Raw genomic sequence first — 25,606 nt, 5'->3', positions numbered from 1 at the left:
TTCCATTGGTTCATTGGGTCTACTTTAATCAAGACCAAAATCAGCATTTAGGTCAACGAGAGTAAAGTAAACATGATTAAAACAAAGCTCCTCTCTGCACATATTCATGTACGAAAAGGAAGACAGAAAGTGAGAGGCATCAATAATCAGGTTTATATATTCACAGATATTTTAATTGTCCATGAGGACATACACATTTTTTTTACAAAGGCCCACATCCTCCGTACCATGTTGCTTCATTATATGCCCTAAGGCGCTGCTTCCCCACTCACTGAAACTGCTAGCTGAAAATGGCACTGCAGGTAGAAAAGTAGGCACAAATACTAAGAATTACAAGACTTCCTTCTTTATAAATGGGAGGGGGTACAAGCTCTTGCATCTGTAAAATGGTGCTAGAACTTCTCCTGCAGATATTGTGGTCCATTATGATATATGTTGCTGAGAACATGTTGTCACTGCTGAACCATATCTTCTGGTAGAAGGAATACATGACACACTATCACGCATCATTCTTTGTCTGCTACTTGTAGCACTGCAGGAAGCACCACTTGTGCAGATGCTACAAAGTCTGTGATAGAGGTCACTGAAACCTAGTTAAGTAAAGGTAATGGTTTCCACTGACGTTAAGTCCAGTCATGTCTGGCTCTGGGTGTTGGTGCTCATCTCCATTTCTAAGCCGAAGAGCTGGCGTTGTCCGTAGACACCTCCAAGGTCATGTGGCCGGCATGACTGCATGGAGCGCCGTTACCTTCCCTCCGGAGCGGTACCTATTGATCTACTCACATTGGCATGTTTTCGAACTGCTAGGTTGGCAGGAGCTGGAGCTAACAGCGGCCGCTCACACTGCTCCCGGCATTTGAACCTGGGACCTTTCGGTCTCCAGCTCAGTGCTTTAACGCACTTCGCCACCGGGGCTCCTTAATGGAACCTAGTTATTTCTCCAATATACAGACCTGGAGAAAGTGATCTTTGGGGATCTCCGTCTCCTTTATAGACATGCATCTGGAGAGTTAACTCAACCAAACGTTGCATATTGCAGAGGTTTGTGAGTTCGGTCTCTTGAGAAACACTTCCCCACTTAAACCCAAAATGTTTTGCAAGGCACAGATTGGTGGCAAAGCAGAGCTCAGAAAGACAATGCTGATTTATTCCAACTCTTTGGACTGAAATGACAGCAGAAAGCTGCCATTCATCACCTGGAGAATTTCCTCCTCCAAAGGATGGAAACCACACAAACTAATCCTACACATGAGCCCAGCCGCTCCTGAGCAGATGTGCTGGCAAGAGAGAGACGGGCCAAACTGCACATAACACACAGATGTATGTAAACAGGAGCCCAACAGGCCATTTTTGTACAGGAAAAAACACCCTGAGAGGAGGCATTGAGGTACAGGAAGTATATAACTCTTCCCACTTCTATACACACTGTCGTGCATGGCTTCCAACATTCAGAGCAGCCTTAGAGTGAAACATTCTCAGTGAGCTCCCAGCTGTTGTTTCCGGAAGCAGCTTTTCCTATCCAAAAAAAGGGCCATTGTGCTATCTTCATATATGAATGTCACATACAATTTAACCTTTTCTGTAGTATTGAAGACTTAAACATTTCTTTCCACCAGGCTGAGATGAAAACAATATAGTGTATTCTTTCACATTGAGTTGCTCTGCTGTTGGACCAATTGCTCAGATGGGCAATCGTTTGGCAACAGGTAAGGCAGGTGGCTGCATGTGTCTTGCTCCTGACACTCTGTGCACAATTGTTTGTTCCCTATGGACCTAACTATCCCACAATAGGCATTTTGAAACTGAACATCCCTTATCTAGAATTTCAAAATCCAAAAATGTTCACCTGGGTGGTTAACAGATTGAGCTTTCCAAAACTTCAGTGTACAAAAACTTTGTCTCATGCGCAAAATTATTAGAAGTGTTGTGTACAAAATTACATTCAGGCTATGTGTATAAGGTGTATATGAAACATAGGTAAAGGTAAAGGTTTTCCCCTGACGTTAAGTCCAGTCGTGACCGACTCTGGGGGTTGGTGCTCATCTCCATTTCTAAGCCGAAGAGCCAGCGTTGTCCATAGACACCTCCAAGGTCATGTGGCCGGCATGACTGCATGGCGCGCCCTTACCTTCCCGCCGGAACGGTACCTATTGATCTACTCACATTTGCATGTTTTCAAACTGCTAGGTTGGCAGGAGCTGGGGCTAACAGCGGGCGCTCACTCCGCTCCCGGGATTTGAACCTGGGACCTTTCGGTCTGCAAGTTCAGCAGCTCAGCGCTTTAACACACTGCGCCACCACCAGGGGGCCCTATGTTTATATAACATATGAACATATAACTATGTTTATATCTATAAACATATAACTATGTTTATATGAAACATAAATGGGTTTAATGTTTAGAGTAGGGTCCCATTTCCAAGGTATCTCATGTATATGCAGGTATTCCAAAATCCATAATATGGAGCAATTCTGATCCAAGCATTTTGGATAAGGGGTATTCAACCCGTACAACTAAGTACAGAGTTATATAATTATTTTGATATTTCTTCATAAAGAAATATGCTGTGGATAGTCATTTTTTCCTTGTTTTTTGCAGAGGATTTTTTACTCTTTATCTAGGAATGGGTGTTACGATGCATTTAAACAGGATGCATTTTAGTTAACCAAGTTACTAGAAGTTGGGCCTGCAAGGTTCTGACTTCCAATGAATCTGCCTGTAATGCTGAAGAAAAATATTTGTTCATCCTCCAGCAGATGTTGCAGCTGCCACAAGAGGAGGAAGCTTTGTGCTGCATAGTAACACAAAAGGAGAGGGCAAGAGGGGCTCCATGTTAAAGATCCTTTCACACAGAGGGAACTGTTGTGAGCATTGTCTGGCATCAAAAATGGAAGATTCTCTTTTGCTCTTGGCTGCCCTGTGTTTGAAGCAGCTGGCTGGGAAACTCCCCCCACATTAAGATGACTATATTTCACAAGCACTGTTTTTAAAGCCTCAAAGGCAGTAAGGCACTAGCCAGGGTTATGCTTCTCATCTGCACAGGAAGGCTGCCAAGGCTTTGCTGTTTCACACAGCCGGCCTTTTCCAGCATTCTTCACACAGGAAGGAGGTGAAGAAAAAGATCTCGCTCTTCCAGCAGCCCAAATCAAAATGGGAAAATACTAGTGTAACACATCTCAAAAGCTAGAGAGGCCCCAAGCTTCAAGGTGAGGGGCTTGGCTTCTGCACACAATTTCCGGCTGGACCTAAAACTGGGACCTGCCTACCTTTTTAGAGAAGTGTCTTTTGAAGGCTCCAATGCTTGGCCTGGGAACTGCTGTTTTAACTTTCCAGGAGCAGCTGGACTTTGTCAGAGAAAATATGAGCAACTGGATTTGTAACCAGATGCTCACTGCTGATCGCAATGCTATTGCTCCCTGATAAGACCACTAGAGGCTCAGCCACACAGAATGGAGCCCCACTGAAACCCCCTGGCCCAGGGCCCCTCTTAAGAGCCATTGAAACTGCAGCTCCAGACCTTGGGCCCATCCAGACAGTACCTTTATCCCAGGAGCTTCCGCACCAAACAGGAGGGTGGCCAGACGCCGTTCCCTGTAAAACCAAAAGCAATAGCTACGAAAGGCAAAAACCCCAAGATTTCTAGGTGCGGGAATATTGCAGTTTTAAGCAGAATATCCAGATATTTGCATATCTGTATGCCCCTGCAATCAGAAATCGCGGGATTTTTTATCTGGGTTTGTTCCTGGGTTTTAGATGCTTGTTCCTGATTGGTTGGTTCCTAAAAAGGTGACATTTGAACAAAAGGCAAAAACTTTGTCCTGGGAAGAGGAGCTTCATCCTTCACCTGTTTAATGAAGTTTGTGACAGAAAAATGAAGTTCCTGGGGTGCAGCAAGTACTTTCACATTAAGTAGTACATAATAACACAGGAACAGACACTTTCAAATCAGGAATAGAATGCCATCATTGCTTTAATTAGTCAGACCTTGTTGTATGGACATCTGTGCAGACAAGTTTCGTGGTGTACTTGTGCCAAGGAACAACAGGATGAGTTGCCGGGTTATACATGTGACTCCTCATTGGGTGTATGCTGACAACATGTGGACGATAAGTCCAGTCGTGACCGACTCTGGGGGTTGGTGCTCATCTCCATTTCCAAGCCGAAGAGCCGGCGTTGTCCGTAGACACCTCCAAGGTCATGTGGCCAGCATGACTGCATGGAGTGCCGTTACCTTCCCACTGGAGTGGTACCTATTGATCTACTCACATTTGCATGTTGTCGAACTGCTAGGTTAGCAGGAGCTGGAGCTAACAGCGGGCGCTCATTCCACTCCTGGGATTTGAACCTGGCACCTTTTGGTCCGCAAGTTCAGCAGCTCAGCGCTTTAACGCACTGTGCCACCAGGGGCCCCTATGTGTACATGTGTACAATGTTATTAAATGGCAAAAACTTAGTTCTGGATGTTGGGACATGGATGTGCTGGAGAGGAATGTAAATAATGAGAGCCAAAGTCATGCAGGTGGCTAATAGGAAATTTCAGATATAACCCAGGAACAGCACCCTGTTGTTCGATGTCACAAGTACACAACCAAATCTGTCTGGCCAGGCAGATAAAAATAGCTGATAATGACAAAGTTCTGGCTTTAAAGTATGTGTTCCTGTCTGATTGTGTACTGCTGACTTGGGCAGTAATGGTCCTACCCCATGAGGTTTATTTGTGTGGGAGATACTTCATAAAATATCTGGGGGGAACAGTTTCTCTGGCCAGGACAAAGATGGAACTTTTGCAGTGATTCGAATATCCGCATCTCACCATTAAAAAAAAATCTCAGAGGTTTCTGGCAGAAGTCCCACGGCAGCCATATTGGGAGCTTCTACATCTTGGAACAAAGCACTAAGTCTGGACAAGTGAGGCAGAAATCCTAGGACTTTTCTGAAGTCCTGGGATTTTTTGCCCCTGTTTAAAACCCATGATTTAGTGCTGTCTGGAAGCGCTCCTTGTCTCACCAAGTTGTTCAGGGTCAGCCAAGGCACACACATGGGTTCTGTCTATAAAAAGGGAAGATAAGAGTACTGTCCTACCCTCAAAGGTTGTTGAAGTGCTCTGAATGTTTAGAAAAGTGTGCTACATAAATAATAATACTTATTCAATATCATCTTTTCAAGCAAGTTAAAGAAACGCCAATTGCTTCCTTTCTTCCTTGGAAGTACTAGAAGATAGATACAAGCCAATGGGTTTGGAAATCGTCCCTCCTTCCTCAATGGCTGCACCCTGAGAGCCATTCAGCAATGGCCCTCACCCTGGCTCTTCATCCCTGGGCAAGAAAACCATAACAATAGAACCAAAAATAAAGGCTGTTCACTGGGTTCGAAGTGCCAGGAACAGAAAGAATACTGATAAGGACTCGAGCTCACGGCTGCCTGAGTTTTGCAAACAAAAGACGGGGCCCTGCAGAGCATCCTTATATCCTGAGGCTCACAGGCAGACATTGATTTGCTTGGAGAGTTCTCTCTCTAGGTCCAAAATGAGGGCGTCAAAATCCTTCAGGTTGAGCCGAGGGCTGAAGGGGGCTTCTGGCTCCTCCATCAAGGAAAAGTCGCCCACGAAGACAGTCCGGTTGCGGTGTGCCAGGCCTTCCCGCAGCACCTCCTCCTCCTTCCTCTCCTCCTCCTCATTGTCACTCTCACTCCCAGCCACCTCATCGTAGTCAGTGTCACCAGCCCCCGGCTTGGGTCCTGCCAAGAACTGCTGGCCACATATGCTCCAGTCCCCGGCATAGCGGTTGCTAGGAGGGCTTTCCAGGCCTCGAGGGCGGCTCCGGGCCACGACAGTGGTCTTCAGAAGCGGCAGAGTCATGGGGGGACGGCACTGGCGTTGGGGCAAAGGGGGCTCTTCCTCACTCATCCTGCGGGGAGCTGAAAACAATGGAAAACAAGTTGAGCAGGTGCGATGAGCAAAGCATAGAAATATTGTGGTGGAGTCTCCTTCTCTAAGGTTCTTTAGAACCTTCTCCACTTAGGCAGAAAAAATGAAATGCAAAGATACAGAATGGGGGGCACCTGGCTCGACAGCAGTACGTATGAAAAAGATCTTGGAGTCCTTGTGGGCAACGCTAAACATGAGCCAACAATGTGATACGACAGCTAAAAAAGCCGATGGGATTTTGAGCTGCATAAATAGCAGTCTAGTGTCTAGATCCAGGGAAGTCATGCCACCCCTCTATTCTGCCTTGGAGAGACCACACCTGGAATCACACTGTGTCCAATTCCGCAATTGAACAGAGATGTTGACAAGCTGGAATGTGTCCAGTGGAGGGTGACTAAAATGATCAAGGGTCTGGAGCAGGGCTCCTCAGACTTTTAAAGCAGAGGGCCGGTCCACAATCCTTCAGACCGTTGAGGGGCCAAATTATCATTTGGAAAAAAAAAAACCAAATTCCTATGCACACTGCACATATCTTATTTGTAGTGCAAAACAACAACAATAACAATGAAAGACTAATAAAATATTTAAAAATGAAAATAATTTAACCAACATAAACGTATCAGGATTTCAATGGGAAGTGTGGGCCTGCTTCTGGCCAATGAGATAGTCAAGTTAATTAGGATTGTTGTTGTTGTGTGCCTTCAAGTCATTTCAGGCTTTGGGTGAGCCTAAGTCTAAAATTATTTATTTACTTATTCATTTACTACATTTATTTATTACATTTATATCCCGCCCTTCTCACCCCGAAAGGGACTCAGAGCAGCTGTATGTACATACAATATATTATATTATTAGCATAATATTAGCATTATATATATTGAACTATACCACTATACTGTAATATTATATGTTATATATATCATATGATTAATATTATTATATGGTATTATTAGTATTATATTGTATAACATTATAATATTATTATAAATATTATATATATATACAATATATTAGCTGTGCCCGGCCACGCGTTGCTGTGGCGAAGTATGGTGGTATGGGAAATAAAGTATTGAGGAATTGGTGGTAGTTAAGGTAAAGGGTAAACATTTTCCCCTGACGTTAAGTCCAGTCATGTCTGATTCTGGGGGTTGGTGCTCATCTCCATTTCTAAGCCGAAGAGCTGGCCTTATCCGTAGACTCCTCCAAGGTCATGTGGGATGACTGCATGGAGCGGCGTTACCTTCCCACCGGAGAAGTGCCTATTGATGCACTCACATTTGCATGCTTTTGAACTTCTGGGTTGGCAGAAGCTGGAGCTAACAGTGGGGGCTCTCTCCGCTCCCCCAATTCAAACCTACGGCCTTTCGGTCCAGAAGTTCAGCAGCTCAGCGCTTTAACACGCTGCGCCATCAGGGGATATTATTTCCTAAAAGTTGTGAATATACAATATTTCTGATTGGGTTTTTTTTGGGTTTTTTTGTCTCTTGGAGGCAAGTATGAATGCTGCAATTAGGAGAAATGATTAGGATGTAATGGCCTTGCAGCTTTAAAGCCTGGCTGTTTCCCCTGAGTGATTTTTTTGTTGGGAGGTGTTAGCTGGCCCTGATTGTTTCCTGTCTGGAATTCCCTTGTTTTCAGAGTGGTGTTGTTTGCGATATTTTATGTGCTTCTAATGTCTGTGGCCCTAAGAAAACAGAGGATTTGCCAGTCTTTGATGATGGGAATACTTTGTTGGGAGGTGTTAGCTGGCCCTGATTGTTTCCTGTGTGGAATTCCCCTGTTTTCAGAGTGTTGTTCTTTATTTAGTGTTCTGATTTTAGAGATTGTATTGTTCTGTTTTATTATACCACATTAATTTATATATATTCTGATTTTAGTGTTTTTGAATACTTGGAGCCAGATTGTATTCATTTTCACGGTTGACCGCAACACAACAATAATAATAATAATAATAATAATAATAATAATAATAATAATAATGACTTTGGTAATACACAGTGCTTCACTGCCTTCTCAGCTTCCTTTCTGGAAGAATCCTTTCTTGGGAGGTGTTAGCTGGCCCTGATTGTTTCCTTTGTGGAATTTCCAATTTCACTGCTTTATTTACTTTCTTTATTTCTTTATTTACTGTCCTGGTTTTAGAGATTATATTGTTCTGCATTATTCTATCCCAGAAATTATTTCATATCAAAGTAGAATCTCACTTATCCAACATTTGTTTATACAATGTTCTGGAGTATCCAACGCAGTCTGCCTTTTCATAATCAATGTTTTTGTAGTCGGTGTTTTAAATTCATTGTGATATTTTAGTGGTAAATTTGTAAATACAGTACAGTAGAGTCTCACTTATCCAACATAAACGGGCCGGCAGAATGTTGGATAAGCGAATATGTTGGATAATAAGGAGGCATTGAGGAAAAGCCTATTAAATATCAAATTAGGTTATGATTTTACAAATGAAATACCAAAACATCATGTTATACAACAAATTTGACAGAAAAAGTAGTTCAATACGCAGTAATGCTATGTAGTAATTACTGTATTTATGAATTTAACACCAAAATAGCACGATATATTGAAAACATTGACTACAAAAATGCGTTGGATAATCCAGAACATTGGATAAGCGAGTGTTGGATAAGTGAGACTCTACTGTAATTACTACATAACATTACTGTGCGTGGAACTACCTTTTCTGTCAAATTTGTTGTATAATATGATGTTTTGGTGCTTAATTTGCATAACGATGACCTAATTTGATATTTAATCGGCTTTTCCTGAATCCCTTCTTATTATCCAACATATTCACTTATCCTGCCAGCCTGTTTACGTTGGATAAGTGAGACTCTACTCTATATTGATAATCTTAAATTATCTGCTTAGAACTGGATTATATGAGGCCCCTTCTTCACAGCTGTATAAAATACACACTGGAGTGGATTATATGGCAGTGTGGAGTCAAGATAATCCAGTGCAAAGCAGATAATATAAGATTATAAATGGGTTATATAGCTGCGTAGAAGGGCCTTGAGTCTACACTGCCATATAATCCAGTGCAAATTAGATAATCTGTGGAAGAAGCCTAAGTGAGGCCTAAATCTGCCTGTCCCCTAACTGCATCCTGGCTGTCCTTTGGCTGAATTGGTTGCTAGGTGACCAAGTGGGCAGAGATTAGCCCTCTAAACTGGCAGCAATTGGATAAAAACAATGATTGCTCTCCCTCTAATTAGGACTTTATTTTTCTTTTCTTTTTGTTGTATCAACCTTGAGGCGTGGGTGATGGGTTGTGTTGTCAAATTTCGAGGTTGGGGGGCCTGTACTTTTGTTGTTTTGTGGGTCGCCGTGATGCCATCACTCTTTTATATATATAGATTATATTATTTAAATTTATATAAAAATATTATATTATAAAAGTGAGGGTGGGGGCCAGGTAAATGACCTTGGAGGGCCGCATCCGGCCCCCGAGCCTTAGTTTGGGGACCCCTGGTCTATGCTGCCCCTCTATTCTGCCTTGGTGAGACCACACCTGGAATCACACTGTGTCCAATTCCGCAATTGAAGGGAGATGTCGACAAGCCGGAATGTGTCTAGAGAAGGGTGACTAAAATGATCAAGGGTCTGGAGAATATGCCCTATGAGGAGCGGCTGAAATAACTGGGCATGTTTAGCCTGCAGAAGAGAAGGCTGAGAGGAGAAATGATGTTCATGTATCAATATGTGAGGGAAAGTCATAGGGAGGAGGGAGCAAGCTTGTTTTCTGCTGCCCTGGAAACTAGGACGCGGAACAGTGGCTTCAAACTACAGGAAAGGAAATTCCACCTGAACATTAGAAAGAACTTCCTAACTTGAGAGCTGTTCAGCAGTGGAACTCTCTGCCCCAGAGGTGGTGGAGGCTTTTTCTTTGGAGGCTTTTAAATAGAGGCTGGATGGCTATCTGTTGGGAGTGATTTGTATGTGATTTTCCTGCTTCTTGGCAGGGGGTTGGACTGGATGGCCCATGAGGTCTCTTCCAACTCTATGATTCTTAATCGGAGACTGGGTGACCATGTGTTGGGAGGACTTGGATTGTATATTTCTGAATTGCAGAATGGGGCTGGGCTGGATGGCCCTTGTGGTCTCATCCAGTTCAATGATTCTATGAAGTGCCCAGCAGTCCTATATAAATAAGAAAATAGCAGTGATATATAGGAAAATATTAGGAAAACAATATAACACATACTGATTGAGGTATTGAAAGAGGAATGAAATAGTAAGGAGAATGACATCGAAAACTGGATAAATATAACTACAAAAATTAAGCACCTAAGGATTAAGGAAACACAACGGAAAATTCTAACAAAACGGTATTGATCCCCATATCAAAACAATGTTGGAATAAATGTGATGAAATAGGAAGCAACATACATATGCGGAACTGTGATAAATTACAAAAATTCTATAAAAAAATAAAAAGCAAGATGGAAGAACTATTAGGGATAAAAATAGAGTTGAATAAAAAAACCAAATTTGTACCCCGAAAAAAGAAGGAAAAGATGGAAATAAAGAATGGGCTGAAATGGCAAAATATATGATAGAAGCAGCAGAAGCAACTATTGCCCGGGGTAGGAAAGAACACAGAAAATGGGAAATAAAAAAGTGGTTTGAATACTTAGCAGACTATATGCTGCAAGACTATATTATTGAAAGGATAATTAAATATATGAATATACGTATGAATATACAAATGGACATTCTAAGGAGAATTGGGACTTGAAATGGAAAGAGCTGGTAACCAAAGTAAAAGGGAAAAGAAAACACAAAAAACAAGAACTAATAAAGTAAGATTTAAAAGAAGGATGAAACTATTATAGAGAGGGGGTGAGAATGGGAGGGAGGAGGAAACAGATAGATATAAGTAGTAGACAAAGTATAGAAATGGAAAGGCTAAGAATATAGGTTACACCACAATGGTATGAGTAAATATGTTGATTTTTTTGTCTTTTTCCTTTTTTTCCTGTGCTGTGAAATGTTATAACCTGCGAAGTTTTCTAGGAGTAGACAGGACGACCCCAGCTGCTGCAGTAAGAGCAGAACTTGGAGTATACACAGTTGATGGCTTATCCAAAATCAGGGCCTACAACTACTGGGTAAAACTGATTGCCATGGCAAATGATAGACTGCCAAAACTGTGCCTGTTAGAGCAGATAGAAAATCAACATCAGTCCTCTTGGCTAGTTCATCTAACAAAATACATTAGGAGTTGTGGACTTCCGATTCGGTATCCAAATCTCTTAGAAGAACTAGACCCAAAAATAGTTGCTCAACGAGTACTGGATATAGAAGGCCAAAAAGACATTGCTACCCTGAGTAAAGCTGGCTCATTGAAATGGTTAAGCCGTTTTAAACATACTTTCCAAACAGCTAGGTATCTAATGACAGAAATGTTTAAACACCTCAGGAGGGTATTTACCAGAGCTCATTTTGAGCAGCTGGATACGATGGTCAAACACGGAAGGTTTAATCAAGTTCCATACAATGAACGATTTTGTATTTGTGGAGCATCAGAGGTGGAGGATATCGCACATGTTTTGTTCGGCTGTGAATTGTATAAGACAGAGAGAGACCAATGCCTCGGGCCATACATTATTCACAAAACACACTGGGATCCACATATTAAAATTTCATTTTTGTTGGCCGGCCAGAATCCTAAAATAACACACAAAACAGCCTGTTTCCTATTCAAAGCAACACAGCTGAGAATTGCATATTTGGAATCAATTGGGGTAAACTGTGGAGGTGATGCAGATATCTGTCCTGAACGGGATCTTGTTAACAGCTTGTTTATTTTAACTTCTTTTTTACCGCAGGTTGTAAGTTGTATGTATGTCTATGTGTTAAATGTTTTGATACGACCGATGGGCTAATCAGTAAAACGTGTTTGAATGGAAAGAATATCCAAATAAAAATATATTGAGATAGAGATAATATAATACAAGAAAAAAATTAAGTGCCTAGCAGTCTGAGCTATGGCTGAAAGTCTACGCTGGGCAGGCATTCCTTATTAGGGTAACAGGCCACTCTCACTCTCTTGCCTCCCACCACCCCGTCCTCTGGGTTCACTCACTTGGCCAAGCCTGAAGTAGATAATGCAGCACTTCAATATGGTTCTTGAAGTCCATGGTGCTGGTGATGGTGCGGTGCTGCTGCTGGGGGCTGCGGGCCGCTGCCCCTCCTGCTCCTTGGCTCAGCAACACGGGTCCAAAACACACAGCGAGATTCTGAGCGTTCATGCGGTTTGAGGCATGGAAAGAGGCAACCAGGCTGAGGTGGTCCAGCAGCATGGTCAGGGTAGCCTAAAAAAAGGAAGCAAGCAGCTTGTCTGGGCCCAACCTTTGCCAAATGGGTCTGACACTGACCCTAGGTTGGGTCTCATCTCAGAAGGAAGGAAGGAACAAAACCACCAGAAAATTGGGACCATCCCGTTCAACAAGAACATTGGAAGGACCCAATCACCAATCCTTTGTCATAACTACAAGTGATACTATCACCTATTGGGGTGTAACAATAGCATATCTAAGTCAGGTCACACAAATAATGTAATGAGTGGGAACACAGTTGATTTACTCTTCTAACACGTGTTTGCTAATTACCGTATATACTCGAATATAAGCCAACCTGAATATAAGCCGAGGCATCTAATTTGACCACAAAAAAACTGGGAAATCATTGACTCAAGTATAAGCCAAGGGTGGGAAATTTCAGAAATAAAAATAGATACCAAAAAATTACATTAATTGAGGCATCAGTAGGTTAAATGTTTTTGAATATTTACATCAAGCTCTAATTTAAAATAAGACTGTCTAACTCTGATTAAATCATTATTCTCATCTTCTTCAATGTAAATGTGCTTATGTATCCTTTTAATAATAATAGAGTAAAATAATACATGTAATAATAAATAGAGTAGAATAATAAATGTAATAATAAGATCAGAGTGAAATAATAAATGTATTATTAATAATAATAAAAATAGAGTAAAATAAATGTAATAGTAGCAACAATAATAGAGTACAATAATAAATGTAATAATAATAGAGTAAAATAATAATGTAATAATACCAATAATAATAGAGAAAAATAATAAATGTACCATATATTCTCGAGTATAAGCTGACCTAAATATAAGACAACCAGGATCCTCACCCAAGTATAAGCCGAGGGGGGCTTTTTTAGTGCTAAAAAAGGGCTGAAAAACTAGGTTTATACTCGAGTATATACAGTACTTTCTGAAGTTATTTTTAAAATATTTTAGGTGTTTTGATAGGAATTAATCAGGTTTTACACCATGCTATTAACAATCATAATGTTTTATGTAAAGAAAAAAAAAACGGAGGAAAACAATTAGTAATGCAAAAAGTTACAAACTTTTAAAATGCGCACTCAAGATGGAATCCACTGCCATATCATACAGTTTGAATCTGCATTATATGGTCAGTGTAGATCCATATAATGCTATTCAGTGCAGTTAAACTGCCTGATATAGGTCTTCACTGACCATATAAGACAAATTCTTTTTTTTACATTTTTATTTATTAATTAAAATAGGTATACATTTATAAGAGTTTGTTGCACACAGTGCAATAGTTTCCAGCTATTGGTGTTTCATAATAATTTCTCAGATAATATTTTTTCTTTAAGGGATCACCATCTTCTATTTAAATAGTACATATAAAGGTAACATAGGCTCCAAACTAATATCCGTTTCTTCCTTGTCTACAGTTTTATAGGTTCCCATATAAGACAAATTCTAATTGCATTATATGGCAGTGTAAAACTAGCCTCAGCAATCAGTAAGTTTTCAAAGATAAGTTTTCAAGCCCTGTGGATCATGCTGTTTTAAAGTTTGCACATAGTCTTCTGATGAATTTTAACATTTTAAATGCCTAATGTTTTAAATTTATAACTTGTTTTATTGCTTTTTAACTCCACTATTTATAATTTTATGAATTCTTTTGTGTACTTTTTAATTTGTACTGTTCTAGATACGTTGTTAGCCACTGTGCACCTATTGCAAGGAAGTTGTATATATAAGACATAAATAAACAAACTAATTTAACAACAGCAGCAGCAACAACAGATGGTTTGTTCCAGCAGTAAGTGCCAGTAAAGTAGTCAGGCAAAATCATTTGCTACATTGTAGGATGTCATCCTTGACCCCCATCTAGAATTGCCAGGTTGGACACAAGATGGGGTTCTTATAATTTAAATCCTGAACAAACTAAAAAGTAGGAAGGTATGCAAATATGCCTACCTTCTCTTACTTTTGAAATTCTAAGGCCCTTTCCACACAGCTGAATAAAATCCCACATTTTCTGCGTTGAACTGGGATATATGGCAGTGTGGACGCTTATAACCCAATTCAAAGCAGATATTGTGGGACTTTCTGCCTTGATATTCTGGGTTATATGGCTGTGTGGAAGGGCCCTCAGTTTAAGTGCCAGCAGATGAATGGGCACGCAAGCAGCAGCAAAAAGAAAAGAGCTTACATGGGGGGAAGCAAGTGCCATATTGGAAAGGAATGGCTGCAGTTAAAAGTTTGGGGTTAGAAGGAAAGGGAAGATAGGAACCTTGGTCTTGTTTGATCATTTTATGCTAGAGCCCTTCCACACAGCCAGAATATCAAGGCAGAAAATCCCACAATATCTGCTTTGAACTGGGTTATCTGAGCCCATGCTCATATAACGTGGGATTTTCTGCCTTGATATTCTGGGATACAGGGCTGTGTAGAAGGGCCCCTACTCTATGGGGCTAGGGCTGCCAAACAGGATACAGGATGTGATGACTATCTTTATTCTGAGCAAATTGAGCAGCAGGACAATGTTTCTCAATCTGTTTGGGACAAAGGCCCCTTCCACACAGCTGGATAAAATCCACATTGAACTGGATTATATTCAGACTCAGAAAATCCAGTGCAAAGCAAATACTACGGATTATCTGTCTTGATATTCTGGGTTATGTGGCTGTGTGGAAAACCCAAAGTTACAAAAATTTGATTTTATATCCAGTTTGGCAACTCTATCCTCACTGAAGATGACAGAGGCAGGAGTATCCATGAATCAGGAAATGTGGGGCAAAACCAACATTCTCTGTGTCCAGTCCTCACCTTCTCGGCTTCTGGCAAGCAGTCCAGAAGAGCTGTTGTTGTTGAAGTCTCCTTGGTTTCCTGCCCCACAGCTCGATTGGACATGGCTTCCAAAACCACTTGGTAGAGTGGGTTGGTGATGAGAGGAGTGGGTAATTCACGCAAATAGTCTTTCAGGATCCCTGCAAAGATGGAAAGCAGAAAAAAACTCAGCCTTCTCTGAAATCACCAGCTAACCTCTCTGGCTCCCTGCTCAGTCCTTAATAGAGAGGGTTCTTATCATACTAGTGCACTGATTCTCAACCTGTGGGTTCCCAGGTGTTTTGGTTACAACTCCCAGAAATCCCAACCAGTTTAACAGCTGTTAGGATTTCTGGGAGTTGAAGGCTAAAATATCTGGGGACCCACAGGTTGGGAGCCACTGTACTACTAGATGAGAAGGAGTAGGCATGGAGAACTCTTTCCAGTGAAATCTGCTGCACACTGGGTGGAACTGGGAAGAAGGTGTTGATTGCAGCATGAATATATTGGTATATGGGTGTTAGGCAGGAGGATTGTGAGAAATCCTTGCCCCTTTGTTGCCATAGACCTGCTGTTCTTCTACACAACAGAGAAACTAATATGGCAAGACGGACAATGTGATTCTTGAGATGGCCCAGGATAGCTTTGGTGTCTCATCCCAGCTGTCCAACTATGTTTCTGCCTGAATCAAGGGAATGACAGCACACAACTCAAAATGTCTCTGTCTGTTTCTGCTAGCATGGTTTGATCCAAGAATGTCTCACTTTCACTCCATCTTCCAAAATATATGGGAAAGGGAGCAGCTGGGACTCAGTCTGGAAGGGAGGCCAGAATTGTTATCCTCATCAAAGTCTCTGCTTCTTTGAACAGTCACAAAGGGCAGAGATTCACAGTTAGGGAGTGTAGTGAAGTACGAATTTTTGGTATACAGATGTTATGTTTGATTGTGTGTTTGTGTTTTTAAAAGGGGTAAGTATTACAGTTATGGCTTCTCAGCACTCGGAGGCTGGTTGCCATGGAGAAGTAGGCGGAGCCAACTGCTGTTTTGCTGAAGGAGTGCAGAGTTTAAAAAAAAGACAGTCAGTCTGTGCCCTGAGGAGGTACAGAGAAGACTTGATCCTAGGTTGAGGGGATCAAGGGAGACTCAATTGGTCATTTTGAGTCGGATTAAAATAAGTTTGGTGACTTATTTAATGTAGTCTGTGTCCTAGTAAGGAACAGAGAGTCTGTGATCGCATATCACAGGGGTGACTGTGGTTTTAAAGTAGCAGAGAAAGAAGTTCTAACTACTTTAAATAAAATAAGTGACACTTATTTTGAATCAGAGTTTGAATCATCTTATTCTAGCATTGTAACTGTTAATAAAAATAACTCCAAGGAGAAACTATATTGTAACCACTAAGCTTTGTGCCTGAATAAACTTGTTCTTGTTTTTCCAACATCGAAGCCTCTGTCACATATATTATAAACCAAGTTACGTTACCATCTAAAGGGAATAGGAAGAAGAAAGAAAAATAAAAGTAAAAGGTCTCCTCTCAGAGTCTTTGGTGGCTGTATCTTTACAAAGTGGTGGCAGCGTTATTAGATGTTTACACATTGGTATCAGAGGTGGGATATAAAAAGATTCTCACCTGCCTAAAAGAACTTCGGTAGTTAATAGCTCTTTACAATTGGTGGCCGCGGTGGGATATAAAAAGAAAGAACCTGAAAGAACCTTTGGTCGTTCTTAGCAATTCTTTACAGGGAGAAACCTGGTTTCACAGTTAGGGACCCACTATGCTGAAGTATTGTAAATCCTGCATTCACTCTGCTTCTTAGTGTTGCTGACCAAACCTCTGTGCTCATGCTGCATTGTGTTTTCATATCAATCTCCTGAACTTCAAACCATCTTCCCATGGAAGGAAGGGCCTTGACCGCTACTGTCTCTAAATCCCATGGGCCACAGACAGCTACAAGGACACGTCAGAAGAGTTGCTGGGTATTTTTTTTTTTACTCTTCCTCTCTTGTTCTTCCATGAATACACTTCTGAACATGTTTCTCTATAGTGACTCCTAGTGTTATGATTGAGCCTCATGGCTCTGTTACTGGCAGACGTGGGCGTAAGACTCCTCGAGAGTCAGATACTCTCGAGGAGCGAGAAAGAAAGAGACTGCGAGATATCTTTGCAGCACCATCTGACGAAGAGTCTTTTGAGGGGTTTATGGAGAGAATGGAGGAGGGGCTGGTTAGCTCGGAGGAGGATGAGATGGATTGGACTCGGGTGAGGGAGGAATTGGGTGCCACTGGCAATGATGGGATGGAAGATGAATGGGGACCTTCAGGATTAGACCCATGGACAAGCTGGAGGGATGGGACGGGATCCACAGCTGGGGATGCTGTGGGGCGTAGTCAGAGGTGTTCCAGCTCTGATGAGGAAAGTGATGAGGGTTAAGGAGGGCAGCTGATAGTGATGAGGATTTGTAACTGGCATAAAATGAGGCTTGGGAGCAATTGCAAATTGCGTTGGGCAAGGTAATCTGGACGAACGCTTGGGATCTGTGTGGGACGCTTTCCTGAAGACTGGTGTGTTTTCGTGTGCTGATACGTAAGTTGTTTTGGAATTTGGGGTCAGACGGCGGGAGGAATTGTGTGGGCTTTTGTTTGTGCAAACTTGTGCTTAATCTCATTAGCTTTGACCTTCCGTCGTCTTCTTGACGGACGCCATCTCCTGCTTTGGATTTCGGACTGAACTGACCACGGCTTGACTTCCCCCTACTCGGACTTGGTGAAACTACAAACGTCTGCTTCTGGCTTGAACTACGGAAAGGAACTGGGTCTACTCTACTGCTTCAATCCTCGGCTGATCTGTGTGTATTGGAAATCTTGCCTGCTGTGTGGAGGAGTGACTCAAGTTACTCAAAGCACAGTGCTGGCAGCAGAGAGGAATCTGCTGCCAATTAGCTGCATTCTTTTGAACACTTTGTTCCCCGGCTTTTGTTTTGTTTATCTCCAGGCTGAAGCAAGCTGTTTGTTTTTACCCGGATTAAACTTCGGTTTAATCCGGTTTATCTTTTGAGCGTTTTTCCTTGCCCCTTTTTTGCTTTTAAAGGCTAATACTGCCTGGCCCTTGTATTTTACGGGCATTTTGAGTTCTGTAATCCAATAAACTCTGTTATCTTTGATCTTGTGGCGTTCTGTCCTTGACAGATTGCCCAACGCCATAAAAAAGGTTTATTGCAGTAATAAATCCCGTCAGGAAGACGATGGATGAGTTAAGGGCTAAGTTCGATCAATTACAAACGGCCTTTACTGTCAGTCAAACAGCTAATGCTGTTAAAGGACATGTTTTGACTCCTGAACGCTTTGACGGAACCAGGTGCAAGTTGCCAACTTTTTTGGCACAAGTTGAGCTTTATTTTTCCCAGCTCAGTGCTCATGCTTACCCTACAGACACTAGCAAGGTGGCATTTATTTTGAGTTTGTTGACTGGTCCCGCAGGACAATGGGCCACTAATTTAATTTTGGGAAATGACCCAGTCAAGGACAATTTGAATAATTTCAAGAAGTTACTAACTGACACTTTTGGGGACCCTCTCCGCACGGAGAATGCTGGGTGGGCTCTGTATCGGTTGAAACAGGGAAAGGGGACTGTTTTGGATTACTTAAATAAGTTTAATTTGTATCGCCACCAGCTGGACTGGGGGGAAAATGCATTCATGCTTTTGTTTACTGCTGGGTTAAGTGATTATCTCCAGGATGAATTAGCACGCTTGGAGCCGGCTGAGAATTGGGATGCCTTAGTAGCTAAGGTGCTGCGTTTGGACGCCAGGTTCGAGTCCCGTAAACACTCGAAAGCAATGTGTGCGCCACCTATGCATGTAACCAGGGCACCTGTGGTGATGGGGGAAGAGCCTATGGAGCTTGGGGTTTTTAAAAAGCTGTCTACAGAAGAAAAGAACCGCAGGAGGCAGCTGGGGTTGTGTTTGTACTGTGGGAATGCTGGGCATTTTGTCAAAAACTGTAATGTGAAACCTTCCCAGCTTTCGGGAAAAGGCCAGCCCTAGTGCGACGTGAGTCCAATGCATTAGGGCTACTAAAGCAGTCAACTGAGGGGAGGAAGCATGTTTTCGTACCCATTACATTATCTGTTGGGGGAAATGAACTTGTTTCTACTTTGGCACTGCTGGACTCAGGGGCTACGGTCTCTTACGTGGATATTGAGTTTGCTAGGAAGCATGGCATTCCTAGAGTGCGCAAGGCATGCGACGTGTGGGTGGAAGGAGCGGATGGGAGACTGCTGGAGACTGGGGTGGTTAACCATGAGACCTCAGCAGTAATGTGGGAGGTGCAGGGAGTAACGGGAACGTTTGTGTGGGATATTACAAGCTTGCCCAGATACGATGTGATCCTGGGGATGGATTGGCTAGCTGTAGTAAATCCACAAGTAGATTGGGTGACACGTAAGTTGACCTTAAAGAGGCAGGATTGTTGCACTCTGAACGTTTCTCAATCTGATATGGAGGGAGTGCCTGCTGAGTATGGGGAGTTCTCTGATGTATTTTGTAAAAAAGAAGCGGACAAGTTACCGCCGCACAGGCCGTATGATTGCGCCATTAAGCTAGCGGAAGGTGCGAAATTGCCAGCAGGAAGGCTGTATGCCTTGACTGTACCGGAAAGGCAAGCTTTGCGAGAGTTCCTAGATGAAAATTTAGCCAAGGGGTTTATTCGCCCATCTAGGTCTCCAACTGCGGCACCGGTATTCTTTGTAGCCAAAAAGACTGGGGAACTTAGGTTGGTCTGCGATTATCGGATCCTAAACAAATACACCATTCGGGATAGGTACCCGCTGCCTTTAATCTCGGAACTGTTATCAAGGGTGCAAGGGGCTAAGGTCTTTACCAAGCTTGACCTGCGGGGGGCGTATAACTTAATCCGAATACGGGAAGGTGATGAATGGAAGACGGCATTTAACACGTGCTTCGGATGCCACGAGTTCCGAGTCATGCCTTTCGGACTTTGCAATGCGCCTGCGGTCTTCCAGAGGTTCATGAACGATGTGTTTAGGGACCTAATTGACCAATTTTTAGTGATTTATTTGGATGATATCTTGATTTTTTCTAAGGACGAGAAAGAACATCGTCAACATGTCAAGCAGGTTCTGCACCGTCTGCGGGCTAATGGGCTTTTCGCCAAGGCTTCCAAGTGCGTCTTTCATGTGCCTGAAGTGGAGTTCCTAGGTCATGTAGTGTCAGGTAGGGAACTTAAAATGGACCCACATAAGGTTGACGTCGTCAACTCATGGCAGGAGCTTAAGACTAAGAAGGATGTGCAAAGGTTCTTAGGATTCGCTAATTACTACCGGGAGTTTATTCCGAATTTTGCAAAGCTCACGGTGCCTTTGACGCAGCTCCTGCGTAAGAAACAGCCATTCGTGTGGGGGCGGGAAGCTCACGACGCGTTTTTACAACTAAAGTCTAGCTTTCAATCAGACAACATACTAACACATCCTGATGTTGACAAACCGTTCGTGGTAGAAGCGGACGCTTCTAGCTACGCGTTGGGGGCTGTATTGTCTCAGAAAGATTCCTCAGGGACCTTGCGTCCCTGTGGATTTTACTCGCGGCAACTAACACCATTCGAGCAGAACTATACCATATGGGAGAAGGAGTTGTTGGCGATTAAGGTGGCGTTTGAGGTGTGGCGGCACTGGCTAGAAGGGGCGCGGCACCAAATCGTGGTCAGGTCTGATCACAAGAATTTGGAGCACTTGCAAACAGCAAAAAAGTTAAACTAGCGTCAAATCCGATGGGCTTTGTTTTTCTCCAGGTTTAACTTCAAAGTGCAGTTCGTGGAGGGGAAGGCAAACTTGCGGGCCGACGCCTTGTCCCGCAAGCCGGAGTTTAAGACCAATGAGCAGGTAGTATGTCAGACCATCTTGCCTACTGCCTCTCTATGTGTTGTAGATAATGAGCTCGGGTTACATGACCAGATCCTTGAGGCTCAGAGGGACGATGTGTGGACTCAGGAGCAACTTATGCTGTTATCAGCAGGTAACCGTACAATACTGCCTCATCTACAAGATCAAGATGGAGTATTGGTACGCAGGGGGCAGGTCTATGTACCAGTGGGGGCCCTCAGGTTGGAGGTGATTAGAGCCCACCATGACGAACCCATGGCTGGGCACTTTGGCAGGTTCAAGACCGTGCAGCTTATCACCAGGAGCTACTGGTGGCCAAAGATGCGGCAAGACATTCTGCGCTTTTGTGACAGCTGCGCTGTTTGCCAGCAGAGTAAGACGCCTGTTGGGCGCCCTAGAGGTTTGTTGTCGTCTCTACCTGTTCCTGAGAGGCCATGGCAAATCATTTCCATGGATTTTATTTCGGATTTGCCTAAGTCTGGGGGTTATACTTGTATTTGGGTGGTGGTGGATTTATTTAGCAAACTGGCTCATTTTATTCCTTGTTCAACCATTCCGGCGGCCCCTACGTTGGCCTTACTGTTTATTAAGCACATCTATCGTTTGCACGGAGCTCCCGAGGTGATTATTTCGGATAGGGCTCCGCAATTTGTGTCACGCTTTTGGAAACACTTCCATGAGTGCTTAGGTACTAAGTTAAACGTTTCTTCTGCGTTTCATCCGCAAACGGATGGTCAGTCGGAAAGGGTTAATGGGCTCTTAGAGCAATATTTACGTTGTTTTTGTTTAGATCAACCCACTGCTTGGGTGAAGTGGCTACCGGTGGCGGAGTTCGCTTACAACAATGCGGTGCACACGTCTAGTCAGCATACGCCATTTGAACTAACGTATGGTTTTCACCCACGGGGAGGTGTGGCGCCGTCGACCAATGTGGTCTCTTCTGACCCTGTGTACCGCTCTTCGGAAATGGCTGCGTTGCATGATGTTGCACGTCGCTTACTGTTGGAAGCTAAGGCAACGCAAAAGACTCAGGCCGATCGCCGCAGGCAGGCAGGGGAGGAGTTGGAAGAAGGGGATTTGGTGTGGTTGTCTTCCAAACATATTGTGATGACTCATGGGCCATGTAGTCCCATTCCTAGTGCTGTTGTGACTGACGAAGAGGAGAACTTGGGTTTTCCTCCATTTCAGCCAGAAAGGGAACCATTTCAGCCAGAAATTGAGCCTTTGCACCTGCAGGAGGCTTGTCTTCCAGAAATCTCCCAAACAAGCCCGGAGTCGAGTTCTCCCCCTTTTTCGCGCCGTAATTACATTCTCCAGCAGAAAGGAGTGCAACAGGCTAATCGCAGGAGTTTGAGAATAGCAGCAAAGCATTCAGATGATTAAAGCCTGTTCCCATGAGAAATTTTAGGGAGTCATACATCTGGACACAGAGATTGACTTTCGTTTCTGGTTCCCCAGAGAAGTGTTCTCTGGTGGGGAAAACAAGGCCTATTTAGGTTCCTTGCTCCCGGAGAGATCTTGCGGAGTCAATTCGTCAGCAACTGGAGTAGTGTGTGTGGACAGCTACTCCGCTTCCAAGCCTTTGTTCCTGATTCAAGCCTTCGTTTTCCAGCCTTGTTCTTCCACGGATTTTGCCTTGCTTTCCAAGACCCAGCCTTGCCTTGTTTCCCGGATTTTGCCAAGTAAATACCACGGATCTTGTCCTTGCTCCTCGTTCCTTGCTGCCTTGTATCCAAGCCTTGTTTTTCCAAGAATCAAGTTACTTCCTAGCCTCGTTCAAGTTCATGGACTAAAAGACCTTGTCATCTCCCCTCACTTTGCCTGGCAAAGTGAGTGTTTCGGTTATTGGATTACAACTTTGGACCTTAATATTTCATATTGGACATTGCTTCTTTGGACTAATTTTGACCTTTCCTGAAAGGTCTACTCCTGGACTAATTCATACGCTTGCTTTTATTAACTTTACATATTTCCTTAATAAAGATATTAGATAGATTCTGGCCTCTGTGTATGGTTATTGGTGCTCTGCTGCCTGGGTCCTGACACATATTAAACAGGCTGGGGGAAAGTTTGCGCCTCGGTATTTGGGTCCCTTTCCTATCGTTAAAAAGATTTCTTCCGTTGCGTTTCGTTTGCGTTTACCGTCTAGTTTAAAGGTCCATCCAGTTTTCCATCGTTCACTGTTAAAATTAGATACCTCCAGTCGTCGTGGTGCTATAGCGGAGGGTATCACTGCCACCTCTCCGCCTTCGGGGGAGGAGGCCTTTGTGAGAGGGGATAGTGTTATGATTGAGCCTCATGGCTCTGTTACTGGCAGACGTGGGCGTAAGACTCCTCGAGAGTCAGATACTCTCGAGGAGCGAGAAAGAAAGAGACTGCGAGATATCTTTGCAGCACCATCTGACGAAGAGTCTTTTGAGGGGTTTATGGAGAGAATGGAGGAGGGGCTGGTTAGCTCGGAGGAGGATGAGATGGATTGGACTCGGGTGAGGGAGGAATTGGGTGCCACTGGCAATGATGGGATGGAAGATGAATGGGGACCTTCAGGATTAGACCCATGGACAAGCTGGAGGGATGGGACGGGATCCACAGCTGGGGATGCTGTGGGGCGTAGTCAGAGGTGTTCCAGCTCTGATGAGGAAAGTGATGAGGAAACGCCCGGGTTAAGGAGGGCAGCTGATAGTGATGAGGATTTGTAACTGGCATAAAATGAGGCTTGGGAGCAATTGCAAATTGCGTTGGGCAAGGTAATCTGGACGAACGCTTGGGATCTGTGTGGGACGCTTTCCTGAAGACTGGTGTGTTTTCGTGTGCTGATACGTAAGTTGTTTTGGAATTTGGGGTCAGACGGCGGGAGGAATTGTGTGGGCTTTTGTTTGTGCAAACTTGTGCTTAATCTCATTAGCTTTGACCTTCCGTCGTCTTCTTGACGGACGCCATCTCCTGCTTTGGATTTCGGACTGAACTGACCACGGCTTGACTTCCCCCTACTCGGACTTGGTGAAACTACAAACGTCTGCTTCTGGCTTGAACTACGGAAAGGAACTGGGTCTACTCTACTGCTTCAATCCTCGGCTGATCTGTGTGTATTGGAAATCTTGCCTGCTGTGTGGAGGAGTGACTCAAGTTACTCAAAGCACAGTGCTGGCAGCAGAGAGGAATCTGCTGCCAATTAGCTGCATTCTTTTGAACACTTTGTTCCCCGGCTTTTGTTTTGTTTATCTCCAGGCTGAAGCAAGCTGTTTGTTTTTACCCGGATTAAACTTCGGTTTAATCCGGTTTATCTTTTGAGCGTTTTTCCTTGCCCCTTTTTTGCTTTTAAAGGCTAATACTGCCTGGCCCTTGTATTTTACGGGCATTTTGAGTTCTGTAATCCAATAAACTCTGTTATCTTTGATCTTGTGGCGTTCTGTCCTTGACACCTAGCCATACAGCAGCTTCTCTATTGCATTCCCAGGTCAATATGGAGGACCTCCAGCTATGAATCAGTTTGGCTGCCTCTAGAGTAGTGTTTCCCAGACTCTGGTCTCCAGATATTTTGATCATTGGCCAAGGCAGCTGAGGCTTTTTGGTGTTGAGGCCCAAAACAGCTGGAGAACTAGAGTTTGTGGATCACTGCTCTAGGCTCTCCTACCTACAAAGTACTCCTGTTGGGCTGACAGTGTCTCTACCTCCATTTCTTCCATGGCTGAAGTGTAACACAACACATATTCAGAACTTGGAAATCATACTTTTTTAGAGCACTGTTCCCAGAATCCTCCTGCAAAATTGCCAAATTCTGGAAACTGGTCCAAAAAGTAACTCTAGTTTCACCAAGAAGAAGCCAGATACAGGAAAGTAAACCTCTCAAATTAGCTAGGAGGAAACATGAATCACAGCATCAAAGACACAGCTGGAGCAGAATGATAATGGTGATGTTGGGCACTTAACAAAAAATGTCATTATGAAAACTGACCTGTGATGACATTGATGTCTGGATAGAGATCTTCAGAGAGCACCACAGCAGAGCTGTCCCTCTCGAAGGCATCACGTAGCTCTTTCTTCACTGCAGCTGAGCCACACAAGCGATACAGACCCACAACCTACAAATAATAATAATAATTTTATTCTTATACTCTGCCCCATCTCCCCGAAGGGACTCGGGGCGGCTTACATGGGGCCAAACAGAGCAGGGCCGTCCACTTGAGCAAACAAGTTATCTCTCTAGGCAACAGGACAAGAGGAAAAGACTGTTCTGTTGCCTCAATGACCTGTGGCAAGCTTTACAACCTGGCGTCTTCCAGGGGATTTGGGCTAGAAGATCCATCGGCCCCAGACAGCTTGGATCAGGGTTGGGGCTTACAAACCAGCACATCAGAAGGGATGCAAATAGTTGATCCAAAGGTCAAAATTTCTAGTAGGTAAAGGTGAAGGTTTCCCCCTAACATTAAGTCTAATCATGTCTGACTCTGGAGGTTGGTGCTCATCTCCATTTCTAAGCCAAAGAGCTGGGGTTGTCCGTAGACACCTCCAAGGTCATGTGGCCAGTATGACTGCATGGAGCGCCGTTACCTTCCCATCAGAATGGTACCTATTGATCTACTCACATTTGCATGTTTTCAAACTGCTAGGTTGGCAGAAGCTGGGGCTGACAGCGGGAG

The 25,606-nt window shown here is 43.4% G+C and overlaps 1 protein-coding gene across 1 annotated transcript in view; it reads right to left on the bottom strand.

The window, feature by feature from the left end:
* The window catches only part of syde1 (synapse defective Rho GTPase homolog 1), a 47,827-nt gene continuing 22,221 nt past the window's right edge, over positions 1-25,606 (bottom strand). Inside the window, exons 5-9 of the mRNA XM_062971413.1 lie at positions 24,922-25,048; positions 15,070-15,230; positions 12,031-12,259; positions 749-5,917; positions 1-704 (exon numbers count right to left, since the gene is read on the bottom strand). Of these exons, the coding sequence (XP_062827483.1) occupies positions 5,478-5,917; positions 12,031-12,259; positions 15,070-15,230; positions 24,922-25,048 (957 nt within the window). The 3' untranslated portion in view covers positions 1-704; positions 749-5,477. The remainder of the gene's footprint in view (positions 705-748; positions 5,918-12,030; positions 12,260-15,069; positions 15,231-24,921; positions 25,049-25,606) is intronic.

The sequence above is a fragment of the Anolis carolinensis genome, chromosome 2 (assembly GCF_035594765.1).
Source record: "Anolis carolinensis isolate JA03-04 chromosome 2, rAnoCar3.1.pri, whole genome shotgun sequence".
Classification (NCBI taxonomy): Eukaryota; Metazoa; Chordata; class Lepidosauria; order Squamata; family Dactyloidae; genus Anolis; species Anolis carolinensis.
The sequence above is the reverse complement of the archived record's forward strand: the minus strand, read 5'-3'. Positions and strand labels throughout refer to the sequence as shown.